The following is a 27494-nucleotide window of genomic DNA, read 5'->3' on the forward strand; positions in this document are numbered from 1 at the left end:
AGCCTTGTAGTATAGTTTGAAGTCAGGTAGTGTGATGTCTCCAGCTTTGTTCTTTTGGCTTAGGATTCACTTGGCGATGCGGGCTCCTTTTTGGTTCCATATGAACTTTAAAGTAGTTTTTTCCAATTCTGTGAAGAAAGTCATTGGTAGCTTGATGGGGATGGCATTGAATCTGTAAATTACCTTGGGCAGTATGGCCATTTTCACGATATTGATTCTTCCTACCCATGAGCGTGGAATGTTCTTCCATTTGTTTGTATCCTCTTTTATTTCCTTGAGCAGTGGTTTGTAGTTTGTTCTCCTTGAAGAGGTCCTTCACATCCCTTGTAAGTTGGATTCCTAGGTATTTTATTCTCTTTGAAGCAGTTGTGAATGGGAGTTCATTCATGATTTGGCTCTCTGTTTGTCTGTTGTTGGTGTATAAGAATGCTTGTGATTTTTGTACATTGATTTTGTATCCTGAGACTTTGCTGAAGTTGCTTATCAGCTTAAGGAGATTGTGGGCTGAGAGGATGGGGTTTTCTAGATATACAATCATGTTGTCTGCAAACAGGGACAATTTGACTTCCTCTTTTCCTAATTGAATACCCTTTATTTCCTTCTCCTGCCTAATTGCCCTGGCCAGAACTTCCAACACTATGTTGAATAGGAGTGGTGAGAGAGGGCATCCCTGTCTTGTGCCCATTTTCAAAGGGAATGCTTCCAGTTTTTGCCCATTCAGTATGATATTGGCTGTGGGTTTGTCATAGATAGCTCTTATTATTTTGAAATACATCCCATCAATACCTAATTTATTGAGAGTTTTTAGCATGACGGGTTGTTGAATTTTGTCAAAGGCCTTTTCTGCATCTATTGAGATAATCATGTGGTTTTTGTCTTTGATTCTGTTTATATGCTGGATTACATGCATTGATTTGCATATATTGAACCAGCCTTGCATCCCAGGGATGAAGCCCACTTGATCATGGTGGATAAGCTTCTTGATGTGCTGCTGGATTCAGTTTGCTAGTATTTTACTGAGGATTTTTGCATCAATGTTCATCAAGGATATTGGTCTAAAATTCTCTTTTTTGGTTGTGTCTCTGCCCAGCTTTGGTATCAGGATGATGCTGGCCTCATCAAATGAGTTAGGGAGGATTCCCTCTTTTTCTATTGATTGGAATAGTTTCAGAAGGAATGGTACCAGTTCCTCCTTGTACCTCTGGTAGAATTTGGCTGTGAATCCATCTGGTCCTGGACTCTTTTTTGGTGGGTAAGCTATTGATTATTGCCATAATTTCAGATCCTGTTATTGGTCTATTCAGAGATTCAACTTCTTCCTGGTTTAGTCTTGGGAGAGTGTATGTGTCGAGGAATTTATCCATTTCTTCTAGATTTTCTAGTTTATTTGCGTAGAGGTGTTTTTAGTATTCTCTGATGGTAGTTTGTATTTCTGTGGGATCGGTGGTGATATCCTCTTCATCATTTTTTATTGTGTCTATTTGATTCTCCTCTCTTTTTTTCTTTATTAGTCTTGCTAGCGGTCTATCAATTTTGTTGATCCTTTCAAAAAACCAGCTCCTGGATTCATTGATTTTTTGAAGGGTTTTTTGTGTCTCTATTTCCTTCAGTTCTGCTCTGATTTTAGTTATTTCTTGCCTTCTGCTAGCTTTTGAGTGTGTTTGCTCTTGCTTTTCTAGTTCTTTTAATTGTGATGTTAGGGTGTCAATTTTGGATCTTTCCTGCTTTCTCTTGTGGGCATTTAGTGCTATAAATTTCCCTCTACACACTGCTTTGAATGCGTCCCAGAGATTCTGGTATGTTGTGTCTTTGTTCTCGTTGGTTTCAAAGAACATCTTTATTTCTGCCTTCATTTCGTTATGTACCCAGTAGTCATTCAGGAGCAGGTTGTTCAGTTTCCATGTAGTTGAGCGGTTTTGAGTGAGATTCTTAATCCTGAGTTCTAGTTTGATTGTACTATGGTCTGAGAGATAGTTTGTTATAATTTCTGTTCTTCTACATTTGCTGAGGAGAGCTTTACTTCCAAGTATGTGGTCAATTTTGGAATAGGTGTGGTGTGGTGCTGAAAAGAATGTATATTCTGTTGATTTGGGGTGGAGAGTTCTGTAGATGTCTATTAGGTCTGCTTGGTGCAGAGCTGAGTTCAATTCCTGGGTATCCTTGTTGACTTTCTGTCTCATTGATCTGTCTAATGTTGACAGTGGGGTGTTAAAGTCTCCCATTATTATTGTGTGGGAGTCTAAGTCTCTTTGTAGGTCACTCAGGACTTGCTTTATGAATCTGGGTGCTCCCGTATTGGGTGCATATATATTTAGGATAGTTAGCTCTTCTTGTTGAATCGATCCCTTTACCATTATGTAATGGCCTTCTTTGTCTCTTTTGATCTTTGTTGGTTGAAAGTCTGTTTTATCAGAGACTAGAATTGCAACCCCTGCCTTTTTTTGTTTTCCATTTGCTTGGTAGATTTTCCTCCATCCCTTTATCTTGAGCCTATGTGTGTCTCTGCACAAGAGATGGGTTTCCTGAATACAGCACACTGATGGGTCTTGACTCTTTATCCAATTTGCCAGTCTGTGTCTTTTAATTGGAGCATTTAGTCCATTTACATTTAATGTTAATATCGTTATGTGTGAATTTGATCCTGTCATTATGATGTTAGCTGGTTATTTTGATCGTTAGTTGATGCAGTTTCTTCCTAGTCTCGATGGTCTTTACATTTTGGCATGATTTTGCAGCGGCTGGTACCGGTTGTTCCTTTCCATGTTTAGCGCTTCCTTCAGGAGCTCTTTTAGGGCAGGCCTGGTGGTGACAGAATCTCTCAGCATTTGCTTGTCTGTAAAGTATTTTATTTCTCCTTCACTTATGAAGCTTAGTTTGGCTGGATATGAAATTCTGGGTCGAAAATTCTTTTCTTTAAGAATGTTGAATATTGGCCCCCACTCTCTTCTGGCTTGTAGACTTTCTGCCAAGAGATCTGCTGTTAGTCTGATGGGCTTCCCTTTGAGGGTAACCCGACCTTTCTCTCTGGCTGCCCTTAACATTTTTTCCTTCATTTCAACTTTGGTGAATCTGACAATTATGTGTCTTGGAGTTGCTCTTTTCGAGGAGTATCTTTGTGGCATTCTCTGTATTTCCTGAATCTGAATGTTGGCCTGCCTTGCTAGATTGGGGAAGTTCTCCTGGATGATATCCTGCAGAGTGTTTTCCAACTTGGTTCCATTCTCCCCGTCACTTTCAGGTACACCAATCAGACGTAGATTTGGTCTTTTCACATAGTCCCATATTTCTTGGAGGCTTTGTTTGTTTATTTTTATTCTTTTTTCTCTAAACTTCCCTTCTTGCTTCATTTCATTCATTTCATCTTCCATCGCTGATAGCCTTTCTTCCAGTTGATCGCATCGGCTCCTGAGGCTTCTGCATTCTTCATGTAGTTCTCGAGCCTTGGTTTTCAGCTCCATCAGCTCCTTTAAGCACTTCTCTGTATTGGTTATTCTAGTTATACATTCTTCTAAATTTTTTTCAAAGTTTTCAACTTCTTTGCCTTTGGTTTGAATGTCCTCCCGTAGCTCAGAGTAATTTGATCGCCTGAAGCCTTCTTCTCTCAGCTCGTCAAAGTCATTCTCCGTCCAGCTTTGTTCCGTTGCTGGTGAGGGGCTGCGTTTCTGTGGAGGAGGAGAGGCGCTGCGTTCCTTTGGAGGAGGAGAGGCGCTCTGCTTTTTAGAGTTTCCAGTTTTTCTGCTCTGTTTTTTCCCCATCTTTGTGGTTTTTATCTACTTTTGGTCTTTGATGATGGTGATGTACAGATGGGTTTTTGGTGTGGATGTCCTTTCTGTTTGTTAGTTTTCCTTCTAACAGATAGGACCTTCAGCTTCAGGTCTTTTGGAGTACCCGGCCGTGTGAGGTGTCAGCCTGCCTCTGCTAGGGGGTGCCTCCCAGTTAGGCTGCTCGGGCGTCAGCGGTCAGGGACCCACTTGAGGAGGCATTCTGCCCGTTCTCAGATCTCCAGCTGCGTGCTGGGAGAACCACTGCTCTCTTCAAAGCTGTCAGACAGGGACACTTAAGTCTGCAGAGGTTACTGCTGTCTTTTTGTGTGTCTGTGCCCTGCCCCCAGAGGTGGAGCCTACAGAGGCAGGCAGGCTTCCTTGAGCTGTGGTGGGCTCCACCCAGTTGGAGCTTCCTGGCTGCTTTGTTTACCTAAACAAGCCTGGGCAATGGCGGGCGCCCCTCCCCCAGCCTCGCTGCCACCTTGCAGTTTGATCTCAGACTGCTGTGCTAGCAATCAGTGAGACTCCGTGGGCGTGGGACCCTCCGAGCCAGGTGCGGGACACAATCTCCTGGTGCACCGTTTTTTAAGCCCATTGGAAAAGCGCAGTATTCGGGTGGGAGTGACCCAATCTTCCGGGTGCCGTCTGTCACCCCTTTCTTTGACTAGGAAAAGGAACTCCCTGACACCCCACGCTTCCCAAGTGAGGCAATGCCTCGCCCTGCTTCGGCTCGAGGATGGTGCACGCACCCACTGACCTGCGCCCACTGTCTGGCACTCCCTAGTGAGATGAACCCGGTACCTCAGATGGAAATGGAGAAATCGCCTGTCTTTTGCGTCTCTCACGCTGGGAGCTGTAGACCGGAGCTGTTCCTATTCAGCCATCTTGGCTCCTCCCTCCTCTCTTCACTTTAATAATGAATTAGTTTTCTGCCTTCTCCTGTGGGGAATCTTTTTTGGTAAGGGAGGGAAGAAAGATTAGTTATTCTTGTGCATCAGTATCTTTTTCTTTTTTTATTGTAGTAAGAACATCTAACATGAGATCTACCCTCTTAACAATTTTTTAAGTGTACAATACAGTATTGCTAACTATAGGCATGAGGATGTGCAGTAGATCTCTGGAAGGTTTCACTCTTTATAACTGAAGCTTTATAACCCTTGAATAGCAGCTTCCCATTTCCCTATCTTCATAGCCCCTGGCATCCCCCATTCTACACTCTTTCTGTGAGGTTGACTATTTTAATTACCTGACACAAGTGGAATCATGCATTATTTGTCTTTCTGTGACTGGTTTATTTCACGTAGCATAAAGTCATCAAGGTTCATCCATGTTTTTGCATATGGCAAGGTTTCCTTTTTAAGTCTGAATAATATTCCATTTTCTACATATACCACATTTACTTTATCCCTTTTTCTGTTAGTGGACATTTAACTTGTTCTTACAGCTTGGCTATTGCAAATAATGCTGCAATGAATATCTCATAAGTCTCGTATATGTCCATACAAGATCATGAAAATGGACATGTCTCTGGGTATTTTGAATTGGTGGGGCAATTTTGCTTAAGGGTAGGCATAGTGGGTGGCTCTATACTTGAGAGTTCTAATTCCCATTCCTATATATATTTCTTTTCTTTTTATTTATTTATTTTTTTGAGATGGGGTTCTCTGTCACTCAGGCTGGAGTGCTGTGGCACAAACATGGCTTTCTGCAGCCTCAACCTCCTGGGCTCAAGTGATCATCCCATCTCAGCCTCCCAAGAAGCTGGGACCACAGGCATGTGTCACCATGCCTGACTAATTTTTTTTTTTTAATTTTCTGTAAGCATGGGGTCTTGCTATGTTGCCTAGGCTGGTCTCAAACTCCGGGGCTCAAGTGATCCTCATGCCTCAGCCTCCCAAAGTGCTGGGATTACATGTGTAGGCCACCACACCCAGCCTTATATATATATTTCTAATTTTGCCTTAGCCATGCCCTTAAAAACTAATTCTACTTTCAACTAGTTTTTTTTTTTCCACCTTCAGTCTGTAGTATTGTTCACATTTTGAAAACAATACCTACAGTAACCTGTGAGGTAGGACATGATAGTGTTTTATTGGACCCCTTTTACTTTATGAATTGGAAAAATTAAATTTGCATGTAGTTTGTAAAAAAAAAAAAAATAAAGAAAGAAAAAAGAAATTGATTGAGATTATTTCAGCAGCCAGAAGTGTGGGACAGGCAGGGCAGTTATTCCTCCTTCTCAGTTTGGAAACTGAAGCTCAGAGAGTAAACTTGTCAGTGACACAGTTATTCAAGAAGTTGTCTTCAGTTGAGAGATATGTTTTTCACCTGTAGCTTCTGGTATTGGAGCAGTACCTTTTTAGACTAAACAAATTACGGTTAAAATTATAAAGGTATTTTTGGAGTACCTGGAAAAAATCAGCATTTTGCTTTTCTAGTTCCATTTAGTAGGAAGGCAGGAAAGTTTGGTATACCTGAATTACATGTGAGTTATTTCTATTTTTTGAAAATTCTTATAAATAGTGTAAGGTAAAAATGACTACTTCTTGTTTTATGGTAAATATAGTTATATCCTTTCAAGCCACTGCTGTACAAAGTTGTGAAATCTCCCTGAGTCTTCACTATATCACATCCCCGTATGTCTCCCTATAGTCACCTGCTGGCGTGATTCCATTTTGTTTGTTGAATTTGACTAAAGGTGTCTTGAGCTTAGGAGTCATATCAGCCTGCCCACAAAAGTGTCCCATTTCACTGGGCAAATCAACTAGAATGCTGTTGTATTTACTCTGTGGACTTAGGAAGGGATCCTCTCGGAATTAGCCCCATGGGGTTTCTGTCACCTCCCATTCTACTTTGGCTTAGACAAGGTATCTGAGTTCAGAACCTGACTCTGTTGATGCACTCAGCTTTACAGACAACAAGTGATATTATTTTTAGCCTGCAGACCTTTTAGTTAACATCCTGCTGCATTGAGGGTGTGAGAGAGAAGTGCTTTGGAAATCAGACTCTGTTACTGATAGCTTGTCCTAGACTGAAAAGGTGACAGGAGAAAGGATGCTTTGTGTTCAAGCAGAAGAAATCTACGATGCTGCAGTTGCTGCTGCAGCCTTCCCCTGTGTTTCTCACTTTGCCGCGGCCTGCTGTTTGGCAGGACGACTTGCTGCTGCACTTGACTGGCTGTGCTGTGGTTTCTGCGCCTGTGATGGCTCCTTCTGAATGCCCTCTGAGCCCTGGGGGTCTTATCAGCTGGCTGCGGTGGGGGTGGGAGATGAACAGCTCCTTTGTCAAGCCCCCTTTCTCCTTCTCCTGGGAACCCCTGCCGGGTCACCAGCCTAAACCCCCTCTAGCACCCCGTGGCCTCTTGCTTGGAGTGTCAGAGTCAGAGAGAGTAAGGAGGTGTTGGGAGATGAAGTTCAGAGGGTAAAATGATACCGCAGGAGGAACCAGGCTTATGCGAGCTTTATAGTCGGCTGAAAAAGAGAATGTGGTAAAGATCAGGTGGCCCGTTTCAAAATGGCTGGAACTTTTACTTAATACTTTACAAGGTGCGCCCCTGCCCCAAAGTATAGGTGGAAATAAACCTCTGCTTTAAAATCTCAACAGAAAAATCAGATCAAAGAAATCTGGTGAAATACCTTTGATTAAATGTAACACAAAATTGATCTCAATTCCATAGCTGATTATTAATTTTTAATTAGGAGTGAGATACAGGCACCATGATGTGTAGATTTTGTTGTCTAAGAAAGAAGATGAATAGAAGATAATATGTTTTAACTTTTTTTTTCCACCAAGTTTTAAAGTTCTAACATTGCTGGCAATTTTCAACGAATATATGGGGTCTCCATCACTGGCCATTTTATGGGCAAAACAGCAAAACACAAATAGGTTTATTGCTGAGCTCCCAGCCCTTATCTTTGCTTCTCCTCCTCTATTTCCACCAGTCAGGTGTCTAGAAAAGAAGGGCATCCTTCTTTGGGAGGAATTGGTTGTGGGGAGGATTTGGCCATGATCAGAGTAGGTACTGCTTCAGACCGAGCTGGGGTATTTTAAAACTGAGGCAGAAGAAGCCATACTTTAGGGGTCTGGGGGAAGAAAGTAGGACTAGGATGGCTCCACAATTCCTCTGCTGATCCTCTCAGAGACTTAGCTTTGCTTAGAAGCATTCCCTGGTAACCAGTATCTATTGCTGTCTTTACTTAGCATTTAAATGCCCCCAGTCTGGCAATGTCAGTTATCTCAGAGCCAAGACAGAATAATTTTGTGGTAGAAATCAAAGAATTTTCAGTGTAACATCTAGGGCAGGATTTGTGCCTCTTTTGCAGTGGATGGCCTTTTCCCCTCTTGACAGAATTCTGTTAGAGCCTCACATTGTTGAGATATCCCCCTCATCTCCATTCTGCAGAGTGTTAATGCTGCTGGAAGACTGTCTGTTAAAATCAGATTCCCATCAGGCTTTGAATGCTCCCTACCAAATGGCGTAGCTGCCTTTGATCTGTAGTCTCACTTAAGGAAGCTTTTCAAGTGCATGGAAAATGTCTTGACCCCAGTGTTTGGACCTGTCACTGCTTGCACACCAAATCAAGGTATCATCAAGCTGAAAATGTACACCTAGAGGAATTCCTGCTATTTAATGGGCTCAGCCATTCCTGCTGTATTGATGGCAGTCTCAGCTCAGCTCTCCCTCTGGGGGCTCCGAAGACCCTAGAGTTATGTTCCTCCCAGCAGCAAACCTCTGAGGCTTGGTGTGGCTCAAAGACAGAGTCAGAGCTGCTTTGTCATCTGTGATTCTGTGGGTTGGAGGAGTAGTCAGAAGTAGGTCACATCTGAAGAAAAATTCTCTGCTTGTGATCTTGAGTACAACTGAAGGAAACTGACCCCTTTGAATTTATGAAGTAGGATGCAAGGTTCATATTATCTATGAGGACTGTAAAAATGGCTCCACTGACCTTGAGCTTATTCACTCACAATGCATGCCAGTTAGATATGGGTATTTATCATGCTGTATTTTAGGAATATTACATCAAATGTGGAAATATGGAGGCACATGGTAAACTGTCATGTACTATACAAATGATCATTGTGATGACATTTTCTTAAAATGGGTTATATGAAGTATAAAGAATTGAGAGGCTGACTATTGCCAGTAATTAGTTTAGTATAGCCTTGTTTGTTAATCTATGGCCAGATGTGGTACCTTAGAGCCTATAGATCTTACTGTGCACACCCATGACCTTCAGATGTTCATCGGGAGACACAAAATAGAGCCTGGTCTTGGTGCTTGAGGAATCTGGGATGTCATACCTGACTCTTTGATGCATTATTTGGATACCTTAATCTCTCCAAATTTCCTTGTTTATAAAATGAAGATGTAAATGCCTCCATTGCCTCATGTGGTGGTTATGAAAGCTAAAATAAAAATGCACAGATGGTTTTGAATGTGCTTTGGGACAGTGAAGTGTTATAAAGTGTAAGGTGTTATGATGATCATAGATGTAACTTGGGATGTATGCTTTGTCCATGGATGGTTTCTTATCTGAAAGGAAAAGCTGATGAAAGCTAGTTCAACGAATAATGTGTGATGAGTATATGTGTGCATATGCACACGTGGACACGCAGGTGCACATGTCCATGTCAGGGTACATAGTGTTACAAAGGGGAGACGAGGTGTGTGCTGATCATTTTCACATTTGCACTCTGCCCCGTTCACTGATCTTCCCCTAATCTGCCCTGTATCTCCAGGAGTTCCACTGCATAGGCCTCTGCCTAGGGCCTGCTTCTTCTCTCACCCCTGGTGGCTGGCTGGGTCCTGTTGGGTGGCTCCAGCCTCAGAGGCTACAGCAGTTACCTGATGTTGTTTATCTATAGATGGTCTCTTTTCTGTTTGGTGTCTGAGCTCTTCCATCTTATGGGCAATGGATTCTCCATATTAAATTCCTTCTGTTTGAAATACTTAGAGCTGGCCAGGCATGGTGGCTCACGCTGGTAATCTCAGCATTTGGGGAGGCTGAGGGAGGCAGATCACCTGAGGTCAGGAGTTCAAGACCAGCCTGGCCAACATGGAGAAACCTGTCTTTACTAAAAATACAAAAATTAGTCAGGCATGGTGGTGCGTGCCTGTAATCCCAGCTACTCAGGAGGCTGAGGCAGGAGAATCACTTGAACCCAGGAGGCGGAGGTTGCAGTGAGCGGAGATCATACCACTGTACTCCAGCCTGGGTGACAGAGTGAGACTCTGTCTCAAAACCAAAGCAAAACAAAACAAAACAGAAATACTTAGAGCTGATTCTGCTTTCCTGACTGGCCCCTGACTGAATCCAGATGCTTACTTTGTAGGTGGATACTAGATTAAGACATGCATAGTACAATTTGTAGAGAAGAAAGATAATATAGAATCTAACTTTATACTGTTTATAAGAGATATGCCTAAAAAATGTGATTCAAAGTGGTTTAAAATTAAAAATTAGGCAAATATATAAAAAACAAAGAGAAAAAAGCAAAAATCAAGGTAATAAAATGTTAAAGCAATGAAGATCACTTTTATTTATTTTAAATAACTATCATAAATATTTATGTATTGAATGACAGCATCAGAATATATAAATAAATAATTTTTAAATGTAAAAAAAAAAAATTTAGGAGCTATATAGTAAGAGACCTTACTGTAATTTTCCTAACTTTTGATAGACCAAGTAGCCAAGTAGGAGGAACAATCTCAACAATAAAATAATAATTTATTGATCTGAAAAAACATTTAGTAGCATTGATTGGCTCAAAACTATCTATATGGGGGGTTTGCCTGGGAACTCCATTTGCATAGCAAACACTCAGTTTTTATTCATGTTGAGTTATATTATTGGGAGGAGCTGAAGGAGATTACTGTTGGGGCTAATGTCCCCATCCCCTACCTCTTGGTAACAAAACTGACCCTCAAGAGTCACTCCTTGCGTGGTGGTTTTTTGTTTTGTTTTGTTTTGTTTTTTGTTTTTTTGAGAGGGGTTTCACTATGTTGCCCAGGATGGTCTCAAACTCCTAGGCTCAAGTGATCCTCCTGCCTCAGCCTCCCAAAATTCTGGAATTATAGGTGTGAGCCACCTAGCCGGGCCTGGTGTACTTTCTTCCTCATTCATCTAGAAAAGTAAGAAGGCATATTGTTGATGAGGTAATTAAAATAAATTAATTAGCACAGCAATAAGAAAATAAGTAATATGATAAAAGCAGTCTGCAAGGGCATAATTAAAAAAATTTTTTTCCCATAGGTTATTGGGAAACAGGTGGTGTTTGGTTACATGAGTGAGTTCTTTAGTGGTGATTTGTGAGATTTTGGTGCACCCATCACCTGAGCAGTACACAGTGCATGCTATTTGTAGTCTTTTGTCTCTCATCCCCTTCCCACCCTTTCCCCCTGTGTTCCCAAAGTCCATTGTGTCATTCTTATGCCTTTGCATCCTCATAGCTTAGCTCCCACTTAGGAGTGAGAATATACCATGTTGGGTTTCCCATTCCTGAATTACTTCACTTAGAGTAATAGTCAAGAGTCTCATCCAGGTCCCTGCAAATGCCATTAATTCATTCCTTTTTATGGCTGAGTAGTATTCCATTGTAGATATATACACCACAGTTTCTTTATCCACTCGTTGATTGATGGGCATTTGGGTTGGTTCCATGTTTTTCCTATTGTAAATTGTGCTGCTATAAACATGCATGTGCAAGTATCTTTTTCGTATAATGACTTCTTTTCCTCTGAGTGGACACCCAGTAGTGGGATTGCTGGATCAAATGGTAGTTCTACTTTTAATTCTTTAAGGAATCTCCACACTGTTTTCCATAGTGGTTGTGCTAGTTTACATTCCCACCAGCAGTATAGAAGTGTTCCCTGTTCACCGCATCCACACCAACATCTACTATATATTTCTTTATTTTTGGATTATGGCCATTCTGCAAGGGCAAAAATTTAAAAGAACACACAAGAACCTGAATTTGATAGAGTAAATGGTGGTGAGGCGCCTTTGAAGGGAGAGTGCTCTGAGGAGCAGGACTGAAGAGCTTGGTGTTGAGAATGGCATGCAGAGCTGACATTAGGTTCAGTCAGGTTGTTTCTCTTCCCCTGGAATGGCAGCCTTTGGGAAATAACCCCAAGAGCACAAAATCTCTTTCTCTCTCTCTCTCTCTCTCTGTCTGTCTCTGTCTCTCTTTCTCTCTCTCTGCCTCCCTCTTTCTCTCTTTCTTTTGGGGCCTGAGGCCCTTGAAGACCCTTTGCAATTCCATAAATAGTCAGAGACATCCCTCAAATACTACACCATGTTCCTCTGCATGGAAAAAGTGTGGTCACGCATACACGTAACTCCATTCCCTCCCCTCCTTTCCTCCTTGCAATGGAAGGAGCAGGAAGTGGACAAGAAAACAGGACAGTATTAGAGAAACAGAATGTACCTAAATGGGGAAGACTGGGCTGAATTTGAGGAGGCTGAGTTTTACTTCCAAACCCACCCTGATTCACTACTGCTGTATCTCTTGACAAAATAAGTAGACATAGTCTGTGGCCAATTTTCTTCTAACTTCATCTCAGAACTCCTCTCTCCTCTCTATGCATATCTGCCCTCTGCAAGCCTCAGACCTCATGATGAACAAGGAAGGTAAAGCGTCTAGAAATGTTTCCTATGAAGAGCTGCTGAAAAAGCCTGAGATGTTGTTTAGTGTAGAAAAGACTCAACTTCGCATTTCCCACAAAGTGTTTCATGGAACACCCTTTGTCTTAGTCTGTTCCAGCTGCTATCACAAAATAATACAGACAGTGTGGCTTATGAACAACAGAAATTTATTTCTCACAGTACTGAAAGCTGAGAAGTCCAAAATCAAGGAGCTGGTGTGTTGGGTGTCTGGTGAGGGCCTGGCTTCCTGGTTTATACATGGTTTCTTCTTGCTGTGTCCTCACATGGTGGAAGGGGCAAGGCAGCTCTCAGGGGCTTCTTTTATAAGGGCTCTAATCTCATTCACAAGGGATCTGCCCTTGGGATCTAATCACCCCCAAAAGGTCCCACCTCCTAAAATCATATTATTGATAACTAGGTTTCAACATGTGAATTTTGGGTCAACCAAAGCTATAGCACTACTCACGAGAAATGTTAATGGGTGTTCTTAAACAAGGCAGAAGGATTCCGTGGACAAAATAAATTTGGAAAAGGATGAAATAAATATAAAGCAAGTTTCTTAACTTCTTCACTTTTCATAGCCTTTGACAGATTGTTGTGATTCTCCAGTAAGGACTACAGAATGTAGCATTTCCCAAACATATTTGAGCAATGAACTACCATCCCAGGTGTACCTATTAATGTCTCTTAGGGGACTAGTGGGAGGTTGCACTGTTTGATTTTAAAGAACGCTTGCAAAACCAGACACCATGACTTCAAGTTGCCCTTATTAGTTAGACCTGTCTTCTGAGGTCCAAAATTGACCTTCTTCTTCCTTTCTCTGAAATTCATATAATTATATGATTAAACAAATTTCTACTAAGACAAATTTGGTATAATCCTCTAGCCCTTCATTTGCTATTCATTGTTTTAAAAGTTTCTTATTTGAAATAAACAGTTAGATAATTATAATGGGAGATCATCTTTTTTGAGGGCTTTTCTGTATGCTCTTTCTAGTATAAGTCACCTCTTTCTCTTTTACTGTTCCTTGGTAAGCAAAAACACAAGTTTAGGAACAAGCCAGAGTTATCAAAAGTTCTACAGGAGTGAGGAAAAAAAGAGCAAGAGGAATGCAGGAGAGGCAACTCCCTTGATGACATGGCAGAAGCATCCAAGCTGCTGAATTGTTTTCAAAAGATGGCAGGCAGGGCCCACAGTGAAAGCATCCCATCTGGTTGTCCAATCCACCATGAAAGGGGTCGAGAGTGGTAAGGATTAGAGTAGAGGAGATTCCCAGGAGCTATTGCTGGTGATGGAGGGATGTGGAGACTTTCCATTGTTTATGTACATTGGAGAAGATTGACTTGAAATTTCACAAATATATATCTTATCTTATATTCCTTAATGTACATAATGGAGAAAAAAACCCAAGAGAGCACTCCAAGAGGAGTTGAGTTTGGATCAAATCCTATCCTAAGCATTATCGTATTTTGGAGTTGAGATACCTACATTTTAGAAATATTTTTAATCCAGAATAGGTCACATGCTAAATATTCTGGGTAAATGGTGTTTATTTGTTCATTGTTTTTTTTCTTGGCATGTGGAAGAGAAATCATCTTGAATCAATTGTGTTCATTGGCCAAACAGTATGATAATAATTTGTTAAATTTTACTGATTAATGATGCAGAGTCTTGACTTTCACTGTAAGTAAACTCAGGACACAAAAAGCACTAAGGGATGCTCAAAGTGGTTTTCTATAATTTAAATCAAAATAAATGTGTATTGAAAGTACACTAGATTTCACATTTCACATCCTTTTAGTTTTAGATTTAAAAAAAGAGAGATACTTTCTGACTTCTCAGCTAAGATTTTTATAGTGGTAGTGGTTGTTGATATTTGGTGTGTAAAACTTCTTTATGCTGCTTTAGCTATATATTTTTTAAACTGACTTTACTATCAAAAGCACTTGAAATTTAAAAATTATGTCCATGATTAAATACTTGCAGAAGTTGCCCAGCAACTATTTTCATTCCCCAGAGGCAGAGAGTATAATGGAAAGGAGGAATTTGGGGTGAGATGTCTTTCTTGTGTTTAAATTTTCTACTCTGAACTTGGACAAGTCACTTATCTTCCTAAATCCCAATTCCTCATGTATTTAAAAAAAAAAAAAAAGAGGATGTCACAATCATACTGCCTATTTTCCAGGGTTATTATGAGTATCCAGTGAGGAAAATATATAAAGGACTCTTATAACCTTCAGATTTCTTACACATACATATAATTGTTTTTAACACATTTCTGATCTTTGTTCATATGTATATATGGTTTCAATCACAGGACCCTATACACATTTGTGTTCCACTTTTCATATCTAATGTTATAGTTGTGCCATAATTTACTAGCCCTTTCCCTATTGATGGACATTTAAATGGTTTACAGTTGTTCCCTATTATAATAGTGCAGTAATAAACATCTTTGTACATTTAGGCTTTTGTCTTTCTCTCTTTATTTATTTTTTTTTTTTTGGCCAATTTCTCTGGGACTAGTTCCAGAAGGGAGGTTATGGAGTCAAAGTGAATGACCATTTTTTTAACTAACCTGTCTTTTGAGCTTTTCACTTCATCCAAATATCTTTCCCTTGGTAACTTTCCTAGAAAGTCACAGAGCACTCAATTGCCTTCTTGAAGTCAGCCAGAAAGATTCAGAATCTACATTTGGTGGCCATATTTCCATTTTCAGGCTCTTTCAGAACCACTGGCCTGTGAGGCCTCCCCTAGACTGCAAGGCCCTTCAGGACAAGATTGTGCCTTAATCATCTTTGCATCCTAGCATGGCCTGGCTTGTCACAAGAACTCGGTGAGTGATTAATCAATGGAGCTAAACAGAGCAGATGCCTAATACATGATAGGCTCCTTATGGTCACCTGACTTGCCAAAACATTCATTCATCAGAGAGTTTTTAACAATGTCAGGCACTGGTGCTAGAAACTGGAGACAGAGAGGCAAATGCGACACAGGTGGCCTCGTCAGCCTAGCAAGCAGAGCCCCCCTGGCAGTGGAAGAGCTTAGTCTTGAATCTGAGAATTCCTTGAGAAGGGGTCCAAGAGTGGAGTTGACCTTGGCCCATGTAATGTGATTGCAGGGAAGGACCTCGCTATGCCTAAATATTTCAATCATCTACCCCTTAATATCAGTCATTCTGTAACACAGATCTTGTTACAGAGATGGAGGTGACAGAAGGGGCCTCTGCAATGTTATTTGACAACCATATCCTGTGTTAAAGAACCTCAAGCTCTGTTGCCTGAGCCAGGATGTGAGAACAGAGTTCCTTGACCCAGCAGGGTTAGGGAGGGTTTCCAAATCCCCTCTGGAGGAGAAAATCCCTGTTTGATCCTATCGAGCATCATAAGGCCACCTGCTGTGGGCATGAATGCTGGGGAGGGTGGGGTCTCTGGCCAACTCAGGAAAGATCTGATTCTGGGCTTTTCACTTGTGTATAAATGAATGTGTCTAAACATTATATGCTTTCCATTTGCCTATTGCTGGAAAATTTGATAAAGGGTGCAGAAATTGAGCAAATAGTTCTGCAAGGGGGTGTAGAAAGTTTTCCTTGGCCTCAGACTCTAGGCTGTCTTGCAACTAGTTCCTTGGAAGTCTGTGTAATTTACTTAAGGCTGGATGAAAACCAATCCTAGGTTTTCCATGATGCCTCTGGTAGTGCTGGCTTAGCTTGAACTCTGTGGGCAGAGATTGTCAAAGAGGCAGCTCTGCTCTAAATTTCTTGTTATTGTTCTCTGTGGAAACTCACAGAGAACACTGACAAGTTTCTGAGACCCTAGGTTGTTTTATGTTGAACACTGCACTGTTGAGTAAAGACTTGGAGTTCTCTTTATGAGTTAGAATGTTGTGGCTTTCCTTTTATAATGCTCTGTAAAGAGCTCTCCAAATTTGGCTAAAAGTTTATACACTTTATGGCTATCCATTGTGGTACAACCATATGTTCAGTTTAGAACAAATAAACACACTTGAACTTATAAACAGATGAAACTCAGTTTGGTAATATTTATAATTTGTTTTAATTTGACCAGAAAAGTATTATGTGCCGAAGCCTGTCACTTAGTCAATGGTCATCTCTGGGACTGAGCACTGTTTCTGGGTGTCAGATAGAAACATTAATGATTTGTGAGTTTCAAATGTCCCCAGGGAGACGGCTCTAGCACTGTTGTGTTGCATGGGAGATTGGAGGCAATTTCATATGTGCACATATAGTCAGAGGTTTGCGAGGTGTTTATTTTTTGGCTACCTGTAGATGGTTTCATCATCCCAAATTTGTATTGATGAGCAAATTCAAACTTTTTCATTTCAGTTCCTATTTCAAAAGTGCCTGTGTCTGTTTTTTTCTTTGCCTCTGTTAACTGGCTCTGAGGTAGGCATCCTAATGCCTGTTTCCCCTGAGCCAAGATCACATCTTGTGTTTCAGCTGCAAGCTAATAGCCTGTCAGGAGTATGGAAATATATATCTGAGGTTTGTGATTCTGCATGGAATCAGGATTTCCAGGAGTGCCTGTTGGAGAACACTCTGCTCTGTGCTTCTCATGTCTTAATGTTGGTTCTTAATGTTAATTCAAACCAGCTGTGGGAGACCCAGTTGTTCCTAGAAGTTGCTATCTCTATCTTTCACATTCTGCAATTTTATATGCACATACATTCTATGAAACTTCATGAAATTTCTATGATATTTGTGTTTTGGAGAATGCTCCTTATAACTCTGATTTCATGCAAAAAGTTACTGCCACATAAATGGGGAGGTGATATCAATTATGCAGTACTGGATTCAAACATCAACTCTGTTACCTACTAGTTGGGTGAGCTTGGAAAAATCTAACTTTTATGTCCTTCACTTTCTTGATCTGCAAAATGAAGATGAAAATGATCTTGGTTTGGAGTCTTCTAGTGGTCTACAGTATATGGATGCAACACTTTTAGGGTCTGCTCCAGTTACAGTACCAGGTTATAAGGATTGTACCATCTTGTTTTAAAAATGATATGAAGTTAAACTCTGAAGCACTTAGAACAGGTCTAGCACATAATAAACTTTTCGTATGCATTAGTTACTACTATTACCATAAAAATCTCAAGAAAATATTAATTCTCTGCTTCGGATATTAGACAGAACTCTAATTAAATCTGATATATGCCTACCGTGGGAAGCTCACTTTTTTTCTGCATTGCTAGAGCAATAAATACAATCAAATGTTAAAAAAATCATCAACCAACCAACCAATCAACAAAAAAACCAATCCAGATTCTAAAGCAGGAGAATGGCAATCATATTCACCACTAACACAAATTTCACAAAACACAAGCTTATATCAAAGAGTCAATTCAAACTTCCAATTTAATACTCTCCCTTCAGGAAGTGCTCATTACTCTTACAGCCTTCAAAAGACAGAAACTCCCCACCTGACCATGGTCTTTGTCAATGTTTTTGGAAGCTAAATGAAATAAATATGTTTTAGAATGAAATAGGGGGTGACAAATATCCCCCTCTGCAATTTTTCATTGATTCCTACCAATTGCAGCATCTTGGATTAAGAAGCATTCCTTCTATTTGTCCTGACATCTGGAGAACAGGCCACAGATTTTCTCAGGCCTCCATCCTGGAGTTCAACAGCTATCACTAGATGGAAATCCTTCTTTGATATAATCTCCACTGATGCGATTTACAACAGTTTTCTTCTTAGCCACTCTTCCATGCTCATCCTTTGAATGACAGCCATGTATGGACTTGAACCTCACAGTCCTCTGTCGCACAGGGAAGAATGCCAGTGATCTTGAATAAGACTCAGTTTTTGTGTTGCTGGAAGGAAGAACAGTATCTGGGTATCTGAGGTTGGTTTTGTTTCCTTTATTTTCTCAACATCTTTGAGCTTTGTTTGAAATGCAAAACCTAATTTTAAAAATTCTGCTGTTGGATATATCATTTGAAATGTAGAAATACTCTGAAAAAATAAACATAATTGAAAAAGCTTTCAACAATTAATAATTTAAAAAATACATGGTTTCCTTTGTCTCCTCTATGGTTTTGAAATTTAACAATGGGATATTTGTCATCATTCTGCAGGTTGAGCTTTTCAGTACAGCGTAGAGTGATTGTTTCTGTTTTTATTTTATTTCTAAATTTTTATGCCTGCAGTGGATGTGCATGAGCTATGGCCTTGGGGCCTAAACAGCTCTGGGTCTCATGGAGAGCAAAATGAGTGCATTTCATGCTTTCCCTTTCCACAATGTTTATTCTGTTAAAGTAAACTCAACTTATGGATGTATCATTGATTGTAATTATACCATTCACATAAAAGGTAAATAATTTCAAGTAAAATTAGAATGGCATTTTTGTAAATCCTTGTACTTTCCTCACTGACTTTCAAATTTTCCTCTTTCCTAATTTCATCCTAATTTTCTCCAGGCCCAAGGACATTAAAGGCATCCATCAACTTTTCTGGAATCAGGTTTCTCTGGATACTGTTTCTGATTTGGAGGCTTGCAGCCATTTTTTTCCAAGCATAAAAATGGCTTCAACTTTCCATAGTAAGGGAAATCTCAGTAAGGGAAATCATATACCCCTAAGTATATGCATTTTAATTTTCCATGTCTTGTCACTGTTATGATAAAAAAGAACAACAGAGTTTGAAAACTTTCAGTGATTGTAATTTTCTAGTTAGAAGTTTATTTTGTTACATGGTTCTTTCTTTGAATCTCAGCTGTCTTTTGTAATTAGAGTATTCATCATAATATGCATCAACTATTTATATTTTCTCAATAAATAGTCCTTAGCAACCAATTTTGTACCTTGGTCTCTTTAAAGACAGTCATACAGGTGTCATACCCACCTTTTCCTCTAGAATATATTATAATCTGAATAAATCCTCGGCCTTATGTCACCAAGTTTCAGGGCAGTGTAACATTCAAAGAAACAACCAAAAGCAAATGAAACTCTAAGTTTTGCTTGCAGTCCTCAGAATGCATTAAAAGAGATTCAATTTACAGATCCTAGCCACATCGTCTAACGTTCCCCCAACTCCACTTCCTCACTGTCACAGCCCATCTGGAGCCCTTGTTCTCCACTGCCGCCTTCCCACTACTCACCAACACTGTCCACTTTTCTTTGCCTCTTGTATTCTGTTTTTCTAGTCCTACCTCTTTCTTCGCATTCTCCTGTTTCTGTATCACAGGAACCCAGGAGTCAAGTTGGGGTAGACAAAGAAGAGAAGCTGATCAGGCAAAGACAAAATTATCTTTACTGGGAAGTGGAGGCCTTGAGGGCTCAGAGTGAGGCTGCAAATAGGTAGTAATACTTTTTTGTAATATTACTGTCACCAAGGCATTTTTACAAAGAACACCAGGATTTAATGCAGCTATTAAAGTTCTTAGTTTACTTTGTTGAACTTTCCAAAAGAGGCAACCTGTCCACAGTTCTGAAGGCTGTGGAAATGGAGTGTGCCCTCAGAGAAACCTCAGGAGATAAAATCACAGTCTTCTTCTAGAATGATCTTATAACAGCTAGAAGGGCAAAATACACTTTTAAGAGTTGGAGTCTATTCCATCTTATAAGGATGGGGGATTTATTAGGACTCTGTGCCAAGATTTTCCAGAATTTCTGTCTAGGAGTAGCTAAAGGAGGGAGCTGTCTGAGAGGAGATTGCTGGGGACAATGAAACTTGGGTTTGAATAGCACTTCATGTAAGATGGAAAGAACATCATTTCTCACAGCAAAGTATTAGGGGTGGGGATGGGGGTGGGTGATCAAGATCAATGCAGTGTCAAAACCTCAGCCCTCCAATCTACTCCTGGAATTTTTACAGAGTGTGAGATGTTTGCAGACCAGGAGGCTTTCTTGCATTTATGCCTCAGGAAATGGGTCGTTTTATAATTCTTGTGGGGTTCTTTTTGTTGTGTTGTTTTTTGTTTTTAAAAAATCCCTCTTCCTATACAGAATCACTATTAACAGTGGTATGTGACTTTTCAGACATTGTATGTGCATACATCCACACACACACCTTTATGTTGTTTTTTATTTATTTGTTTTTATTTTTTAATTTTTTTTTTTTTGAGACAAAGTCTTGTTCTGTTGCCCAGGCTGGAGTGTAGTGCTGCCATCTCAGGTCACTGCAACCTCTGCCTCCTGGGTTCCAGCAATTCTCCTGTCTCAGCAACTCAAGTAGCTGGATTACACAGGCAAGTGCCACCACACCCAGCAAATTTTTGTATTTTTTGTAGAGGCAGGGTTTTGCCATGTTGGCCAGGCTGATCTTGAACTCATGGTCTCAAGTGATTGGCCCACCTCTGCCTCCAAAAGTGGTGAGATTACAGGCGTGAGCCATTGTGCCTGACCATGTTTTTAAACAAAAAAAAAAATTGAGGTTATATTTACACTTTAATCTGAAATTTGCTTCTTTCAATTTACAGTTTGTCATGAATATCCATGTCAGAATATTTAAATGTACTATTTTTTTTTTTGAGACAGTATCTCACTCTGTTACCCAGGCTGGAGTGCAGTGGTGCAATCTCGGCTCACTGCAACCTCTGCCTCCTGGGTTCAAGCCATTCTCCTGTCTCATCTTCCCGAGTAGCTGGGATTACAGGTGCCTGCCACCACACCTGGCTAAGTTTTGGTATTTTTAGTAGAAATGGGGTTTCTCCATGTTGGCCAGGCTGGTATCGAACTCCTGACCTCAGGTGATCCGCCTGTCTTGACCTCCCAAAGTGCTAGGATTAAAGGCATGAGCCACTGCGCCTGGCCTAAATGAACCATATTTTTTTAAACAGTTATTTTATTCCGTTATACCTTGTACCTTCCGTTATATCTTGTACACAATAATTCCCCTATTGTTCAATATATAGGTTGCTTCCAATTTTGCACTGTGTATACAATACTGCAGTGAATACCCTGCTATGTATATTTTTGACACATCTGCCTTAGTGTTTCTATACTATTGATTTCTAAACCTGTAGTTTCTAGGTCAAAGAGTGTGCTTTCAAATTTTTAATTGCTGATGCTACAACCCCCCGTCTTCCCCAAAGTTAAAAACCCTTTGTCCCAAAAGTCAGGGGGCTTAATCTGGATTCTGTTGCTGTTTAGTTGTTCATGTTGGGCAAGCTGCTTCTTCACATCTCTGTGAAATGAGGAAAGTGGAACAGAAGATGACCTCTGTGGTCCAATGTCCCACGAGCCTTTACCTTTACAAATTGATTTGCCCAATTTCAGAGAATTATTTACGGCTGTTTCAAACCAATATGAAAATCTGCTCTTTAAAAGGTTATTGAGAGCGCAGCTAATTTTTTTTCTGATTAAGCTTTGATTAGTAAACAAATCCATTAACCTCCTATAGGATTATTTTGACATATTCAAGCTGTGACTTTTTCTTTCACAGTTTTTTGAAAGCTGAGAGCCACCACTGAGCAAACTCCCATTTAGGCCAGATTTTGTTTTATTTTGTCCAGTTCGAATCAGTTTGATGGCTGTGTGTTTATGCATGATCTTAAATGTTCCCCAGTACTGGGACAGGGCACATTTGACCTGTTGGCCGATGAACAGATTTGGTTTTAATCAAGTTCCAAGTCAGATAACAGTACTCATGTGATAGTGATCTTTCACTTAAAGGCCATGTTTTGTTCACTGAACTTTGTAAAAATCAAATACATAAATAAAATGAAGAGGTCAGGAAAGACACTTTGGTTTCTTTCAACCTACTGCTTTTTGAAGGCTCAGGGCCAAAAGAAAAGGAAAGTAGAATGATAGGGATTTTGTTATTTACTATACTTAACTGAATAAGTCTGCAGATGTCTGGAACTATCCTGTATAAAACATCCTATTCACCAGTTCCTAAGAGACCCTCAAGGAGACAATTCGAGTTTAACGCATAAAATATCAAAGCGGGCCAGGCGCGGTGGCTCACACCTATAATCCCAGCACTTTGGGAGGCAGAGGCAGATGGATCACTTGAGGTTAGTAGTTTGAGACCAGCCTGGCCAACATGGTGAAATCCTGTCTCTACTAAAAATACAAAAATTAGCTGTGCATGGTGGTGGGTGCCTGTAACCCTAGCTACTTGGGAGGCTGAGGCAGGAAAATGGCTTGAACCCAAGAGGCAGAGGTTGCAGTGAGCCAAGATTGTGCCACTGCAGTCCAGCCTGGGCAACAGAGTGAGACTCCGTCTCAAAAAAAAAAAAAAAAGAAAAAGAAGAAAAGAAAAAAATGTCAAAGTGAAGATTTGAAATCTGTTCACAGCAATACAGATATGTTTGAGAATTTTGCATTGATAGGGTACTTTGAGGTCCACTCTGCAAAATATTATTTATAAATTATTTTGTTTGCTAGTTAGCCAAAGGTGTGAAACCTGGTGTTGAAATTGTGATCTTGGCTTGGTGCGGTGGCTCGCGCTTCTAATCCCAATACTTTGGAAGGCCAAGGCAAGTGGATCACCCGAGGTCAGGAGTTTGAGACCAGCCTCGCCAACATGGCAAAACCCATCTCTACTAAAAACACAAAATTTAGCTGGGTGTGGTGGCAGGCACCTGTAATCCCAGCTACTCAGGAGGCTGAGCCAGAAGAATCGCTTGAACCTGGGAGTCGGAGGTCGCACCACTGCGCTCCAGACTGAGAGACAGCAAGACTCCATCTCAAAAAAAAAAATTGTGATCTCTCTGTGATGTAGGGTCCTGACTAGAGTGACTACTGCACATCACATATAAATTATTCCTACTTATAGTTAAGGTGCCAAAGACTGGTGTTAATTTGATTTTTAAATAAATTGGAATAAATTAAAAATTTTCTTAAAGTCACTCGGAAACACTTGCATCCTAAGTGGGAGAGAAAGTGATGGCCATTCTCCTGATAAGTCCTGCCTGCCTCCAGGCCTTTGCTCAAGCTGTTTCCTCTACTAGGAGTGCTGTTCTCACAGCTAGTTCCTATTCTTCCTCCAGTTCTTGGGTTCTGTGCCACCCACTTAGAGAGGCCTTCCTTGAGCACACTACCTAAGGAGAGCCCCTCCCTTTTATTCTTTATCTCAGTCTCTTGTTTCCTTTATAGCCCATGCACATTTAATTTTATTAATTTTCTGCATGTGTTTAGTTTTTAGAATTTTAACAGCTTTATTGAGATATAATTCACACACCATACAGTTTGCACATTTAAAGTATACAATTTAATCGTTTTTGTGTATTCACAGATACATGCAACCATCATCATAATGGTTGGCAATTTTCATCGGGTAAAAAGAAATCCTATACCCTTTAGCTATCACCCCATCATACACCCATCACCTCTCCATCCCTAAGCAACCACAAATCTACTTCCTGTCTCTGTAGATTTCCCTTTTCCAGACTTTCATATGAATAAAATCATATACTATGAGGTCTTTTGTATCTGGTTTCTTTAACTTAGCCTCATGTTTTTAATGTTCATCAGTGTTGTAGCATGTATCAGAACCTTATCCCTTTTTATGGCTTAGTAATATTTCACCATATGGTTATGGTGTGTTTTGTTTATCCATTTGTCCATTGATGGACATTTGGGTTGTTTATACTTTTCGTCTATTATGAATAATGCTGCTTTAAGAATTTGTGTACAAGTTTTTATGTGAACATGTGTTTTCTTTTCTCTGTATCCAGTATCTAAAAGTGGGCTTGCTGAGTTGCTTATATATATTTTTGGATGTCTCATTTACTACAGTAGAAACTCCATAAGAACAGGGACCACATCTGCCTTGTCACTCTTACTGCCACAGTACCTAGCATTCTGCCTTACAAAATAGGTGATTTGTTAGTAACTTGGTGAACTTTTCGGTAAACTAACATGCATTGCACCTGCCAGACATCTGGCATGGTGCTGGATGCCTGTATTAGATATGGCCTGAAGGAGTTACTGTGCCAGAAACATCAGCCCCAGCACCAACATCCTCACACTTACTAAGGGAACTAGCCCTGAGACCCACCTGCCTATTTCACACCGCATAACTTAGCTCCCACAGCAAGACTTCACCCTTGAGCCATAACAGATTAGCCCAAAGGTGGGCAACCAGCACAAATGTAGCCTATTACAAACTGGTCAGTGTCCTTTGAGGTACAGCAAAAAGGTCTACCCAAACAGGGAATTACCAAGCCTATCATATCTTGTTTTTAATAATCCTGAACCTAGTAATTTGAATATATAAGAAGTAGGTAAGACTTAGTGGGAGTAGTTTACAGGTCATCGGCAGAGGGAAGCTGGTAGGTCAAGATGATTGTGGAAGTTATACACAACCAGAATGATGAGAAAGCAGGACCTGGAAGATAAAAAATGTACTTATAGAATGAAGACGAGCAGCCAGAGAGAAGGAGTATCTGGGTCAAGGTGATGACAAGCCAATGACAAACTGTATACACTCCTTAGGTTCTGAACAACATGAGGCTTTTTCTCTTTCTGAGACCTGGTTGTTTAGCATTTCCTGTATGTCTTTGAAGGCTTGGCCTCATGATTGAAATTTCTGTGTCCTCATTGCCAAGTGTATTTGTACCAACCACTTCATCTCACAAAATCCTGCCCTATTATTGAAGGTTACTTGAGTTGAGGCTTTTTTCCTTGCAACCAGGAAAGCTGATTTTAAAAATTTCGATATTAACTACATTTTACAGAAGATGAAACCAGAGCTCAAGGTCATGTTTTAGTAAAGTGGAGGTTGTGGAATTCAGAACCAGATTTATCTGACTCCAAGGTCCAAGCTTTTTACCCTCTACCATCCACCCAGATGTATTTCCTGACTCATTCAGGAGTTTAACTTTAATTGTGATAGCAATATTCTCCCATCAGCTAAGTGAACCAGCTTGGAAATAAGTGTATTAATGAATTTCTTCACTAAAATTTAAAAATGCCTTTGTATTTATGCATAGCTAACTCGTGAGTTTCCATTATTGACAATAATTAAGAACTGGTTTGTATATGAAAATGTGTTTGTAGCATACATTTGGCTTCATTATCTCCATCAGTTCACATCACTTTGAAATTAAAATCAAATGAGATCATGACACATACCTGTCAGTGACATGCAAATTAAAAATTCTTGGCAACATAGATTAATGATCATTTTTGAGATTTTTCTCTCTTCTACTAATTTTCTCCTCTTGTTTTATTACATCTGGGTACTTATTGAAGGAAGAGACTCTGATAGAGAATATTGTTAGTGAAGAAAAGGAAGCTTGGCAACTTTCGTGAAATGGTGTGCCTTAAAGAGGAAGGAATTTACAGTAATGCCTCAGGGAGCCCAATGCTTAGGCAACAGTCTACAAGTTGGTGAATATCTCTTTCAGATTGGTGTTGTGCTTTACACGATACTGTATTACAAAGCTGCTAAACAACAAATGGTTTTGCTACAGATAGGGGATCTCTAGGCATCTCAAGGATAGGAATCAATTTTTCAAAGGGACACACACACACACTCATACACACACACACTCACACATTTTACCCACACATACATATACTGTATATACACACCCACAATACTTTGTAGAAATGCTGCCAGTGTCTCTAGACTAAAAGTAGTAAACATTCTCTGCAGTTTCATTTTTGAATTATGTTGCTAACCTTTAAAAATGGGGATATTTCATATAAAAATCCAAGTTGTTGTGGTATTATTGAAAAATTGCAGTTCTGGCAGTACTGGGCTTACATTTCCCTATAGCAATATTTGTCTGAAGCTGAGTGGAGACTGTTTCTAACAGCCACACAGGCTGTCTAGTTCATCATTGTCCCCATAATTCTCTGTTGTCATATATCCAGCTGGCTGCTTTACCACACATGACGTGCTTGGCTCATGGAGACATTTACTCTCTGATTAGGAACCCAGAGTTCCTGGCCAGGCGAGGTGGCTCATGCCTGTAATCCCAGCATTGTGGGAGGCTGAGGTGGGTGGATCGCCTGAGCTCGGGAGTTCAGAACCTACTTGGGCAACATGGCGAAACCCTGTCTCTACTAAAAACACAAAAAATTAACAGAGCTTGGTGGCACACACCTGTAGTCCCAGCTACTCGGGAGGCTGAGGCAGGAGAATCGCTTGAACACAGGAGGGAGAAGTTGCAGGGAGACGAGATCACACCACTGCACTCCAGCCTGGGCAACAGAGGGAGACTCTGTCAAAAAAAAAAAAAAAAAAAAAAAAGATAGAATCTGAGCAGTTGAAGGTAATCTGTAGCTCTTTGAACATATTTTGAGACATGACTGTCAACCTCAGATGTGTATCAACATTTCCTGTGGAGCTTTCCAAAAATCTACCTTTTATCTCCCACTTCCCAGCTCCCCTTTCAGATTCATTAGGTCTACAGTGGAATCAGGGAATCTGAATGTTGAAAAAGCTTCCCATTTAGTTTTGATTTTCCTCAGGGAGGAAGAGGATGATATTACTCCCAATACAGACAGGTGTACACCCTCTGTACACCGAGGGTGTACACCCGTCTGTGAAAGAGTTCATAATCTCCAGAGGGGGAGATGATATTACTCACAATATGGTAAAGAGGCTGTGAGTCCACCGAGGATCCTCAGAGCCATGGGGGGAAGAGGGGCTGGCTCTCAGACCCCGGTTTGCGGGGGGTGACTCCCCCCCACTGCGATGGGGGTCCGAAGAGCCAGTGGGGGAATAGGGGCTGGTTCTGAGACCCCGCCTCACGGGGGGTGTCTTCGCCCTCTGCGATGGGGGTCCTAAGAGCCAGTGGGGGAAGAGGGGCTGGCTCTCAGTCACCGCCTTGCGGGTGGTGCCTCCGCCCGCTGCGATGGGGTTCCTAAGAGCCAGGGGGGGAAGAGAGCTTGGCTCTCAGTCCCCGCCTCGCCGGGGGTGCCTCCTCCCCCTGCGATGGGGGTCCTAAGGGCCCAGGAGGAAGAGGGGCTGTCTCTCAGTCCCCGCCTCGCAGGGAGTGCCTCCCCCCCTGAGATGGGGGTCCTAAGAGAAATGGAGGGAAGAGGGGCTGCCTCTCAGTCCCTGCCACGCGGGGGGTGCCTCCCCCCCTGCATGGGGGTCCCAAGAGCCAGGGGGGGAACAGCGGCTGGCTCTAAGTCCGCGCCTCGCGAGGGGTG

At 40.9% G+C, this 27494-nt stretch overlaps 1 protein-coding gene across 6 annotated transcripts in view; it reads left to right on the forward strand.

Moving 5' to 3' along the window:
- LOC129135946 (zinc-regulated GTPase metalloprotein activator 1C) overlaps nt 1–27494 on the forward strand; it is a 95673-nt gene that overhangs the window by 31387 nt on the left and 36792 nt on the right. For 2 of the 6 annotated variants that reach the window (XM_063787752.1, XM_063787755.1), the window contains one exon: nt 25581–26593. The exons of 3 other annotated variants lie outside the window; for them this stretch is intronic. In XM_063787752.1, coding sequence (XP_063643822.1) covers nt 25581–25593 — 13 coding nt within the window. In that variant the 3' untranslated portion in view covers nt 25594–26593. Of the gene's footprint in view, nt 1–18207; nt 18284–25580; nt 26594–27494 lie in introns of those variants that run through there. One more of the 6 variants, XR_008537073.2, reaches the window with a different exon arrangement.

This window comes from Pan troglodytes, chromosome 11, assembly GCF_028858775.2.
Source record: "Pan troglodytes isolate AG18354 chromosome 11, NHGRI_mPanTro3-v2.0_pri, whole genome shotgun sequence".
NCBI lineage: Eukaryota > Metazoa > Chordata > Mammalia > Primates > Hominidae > Pan > Pan troglodytes.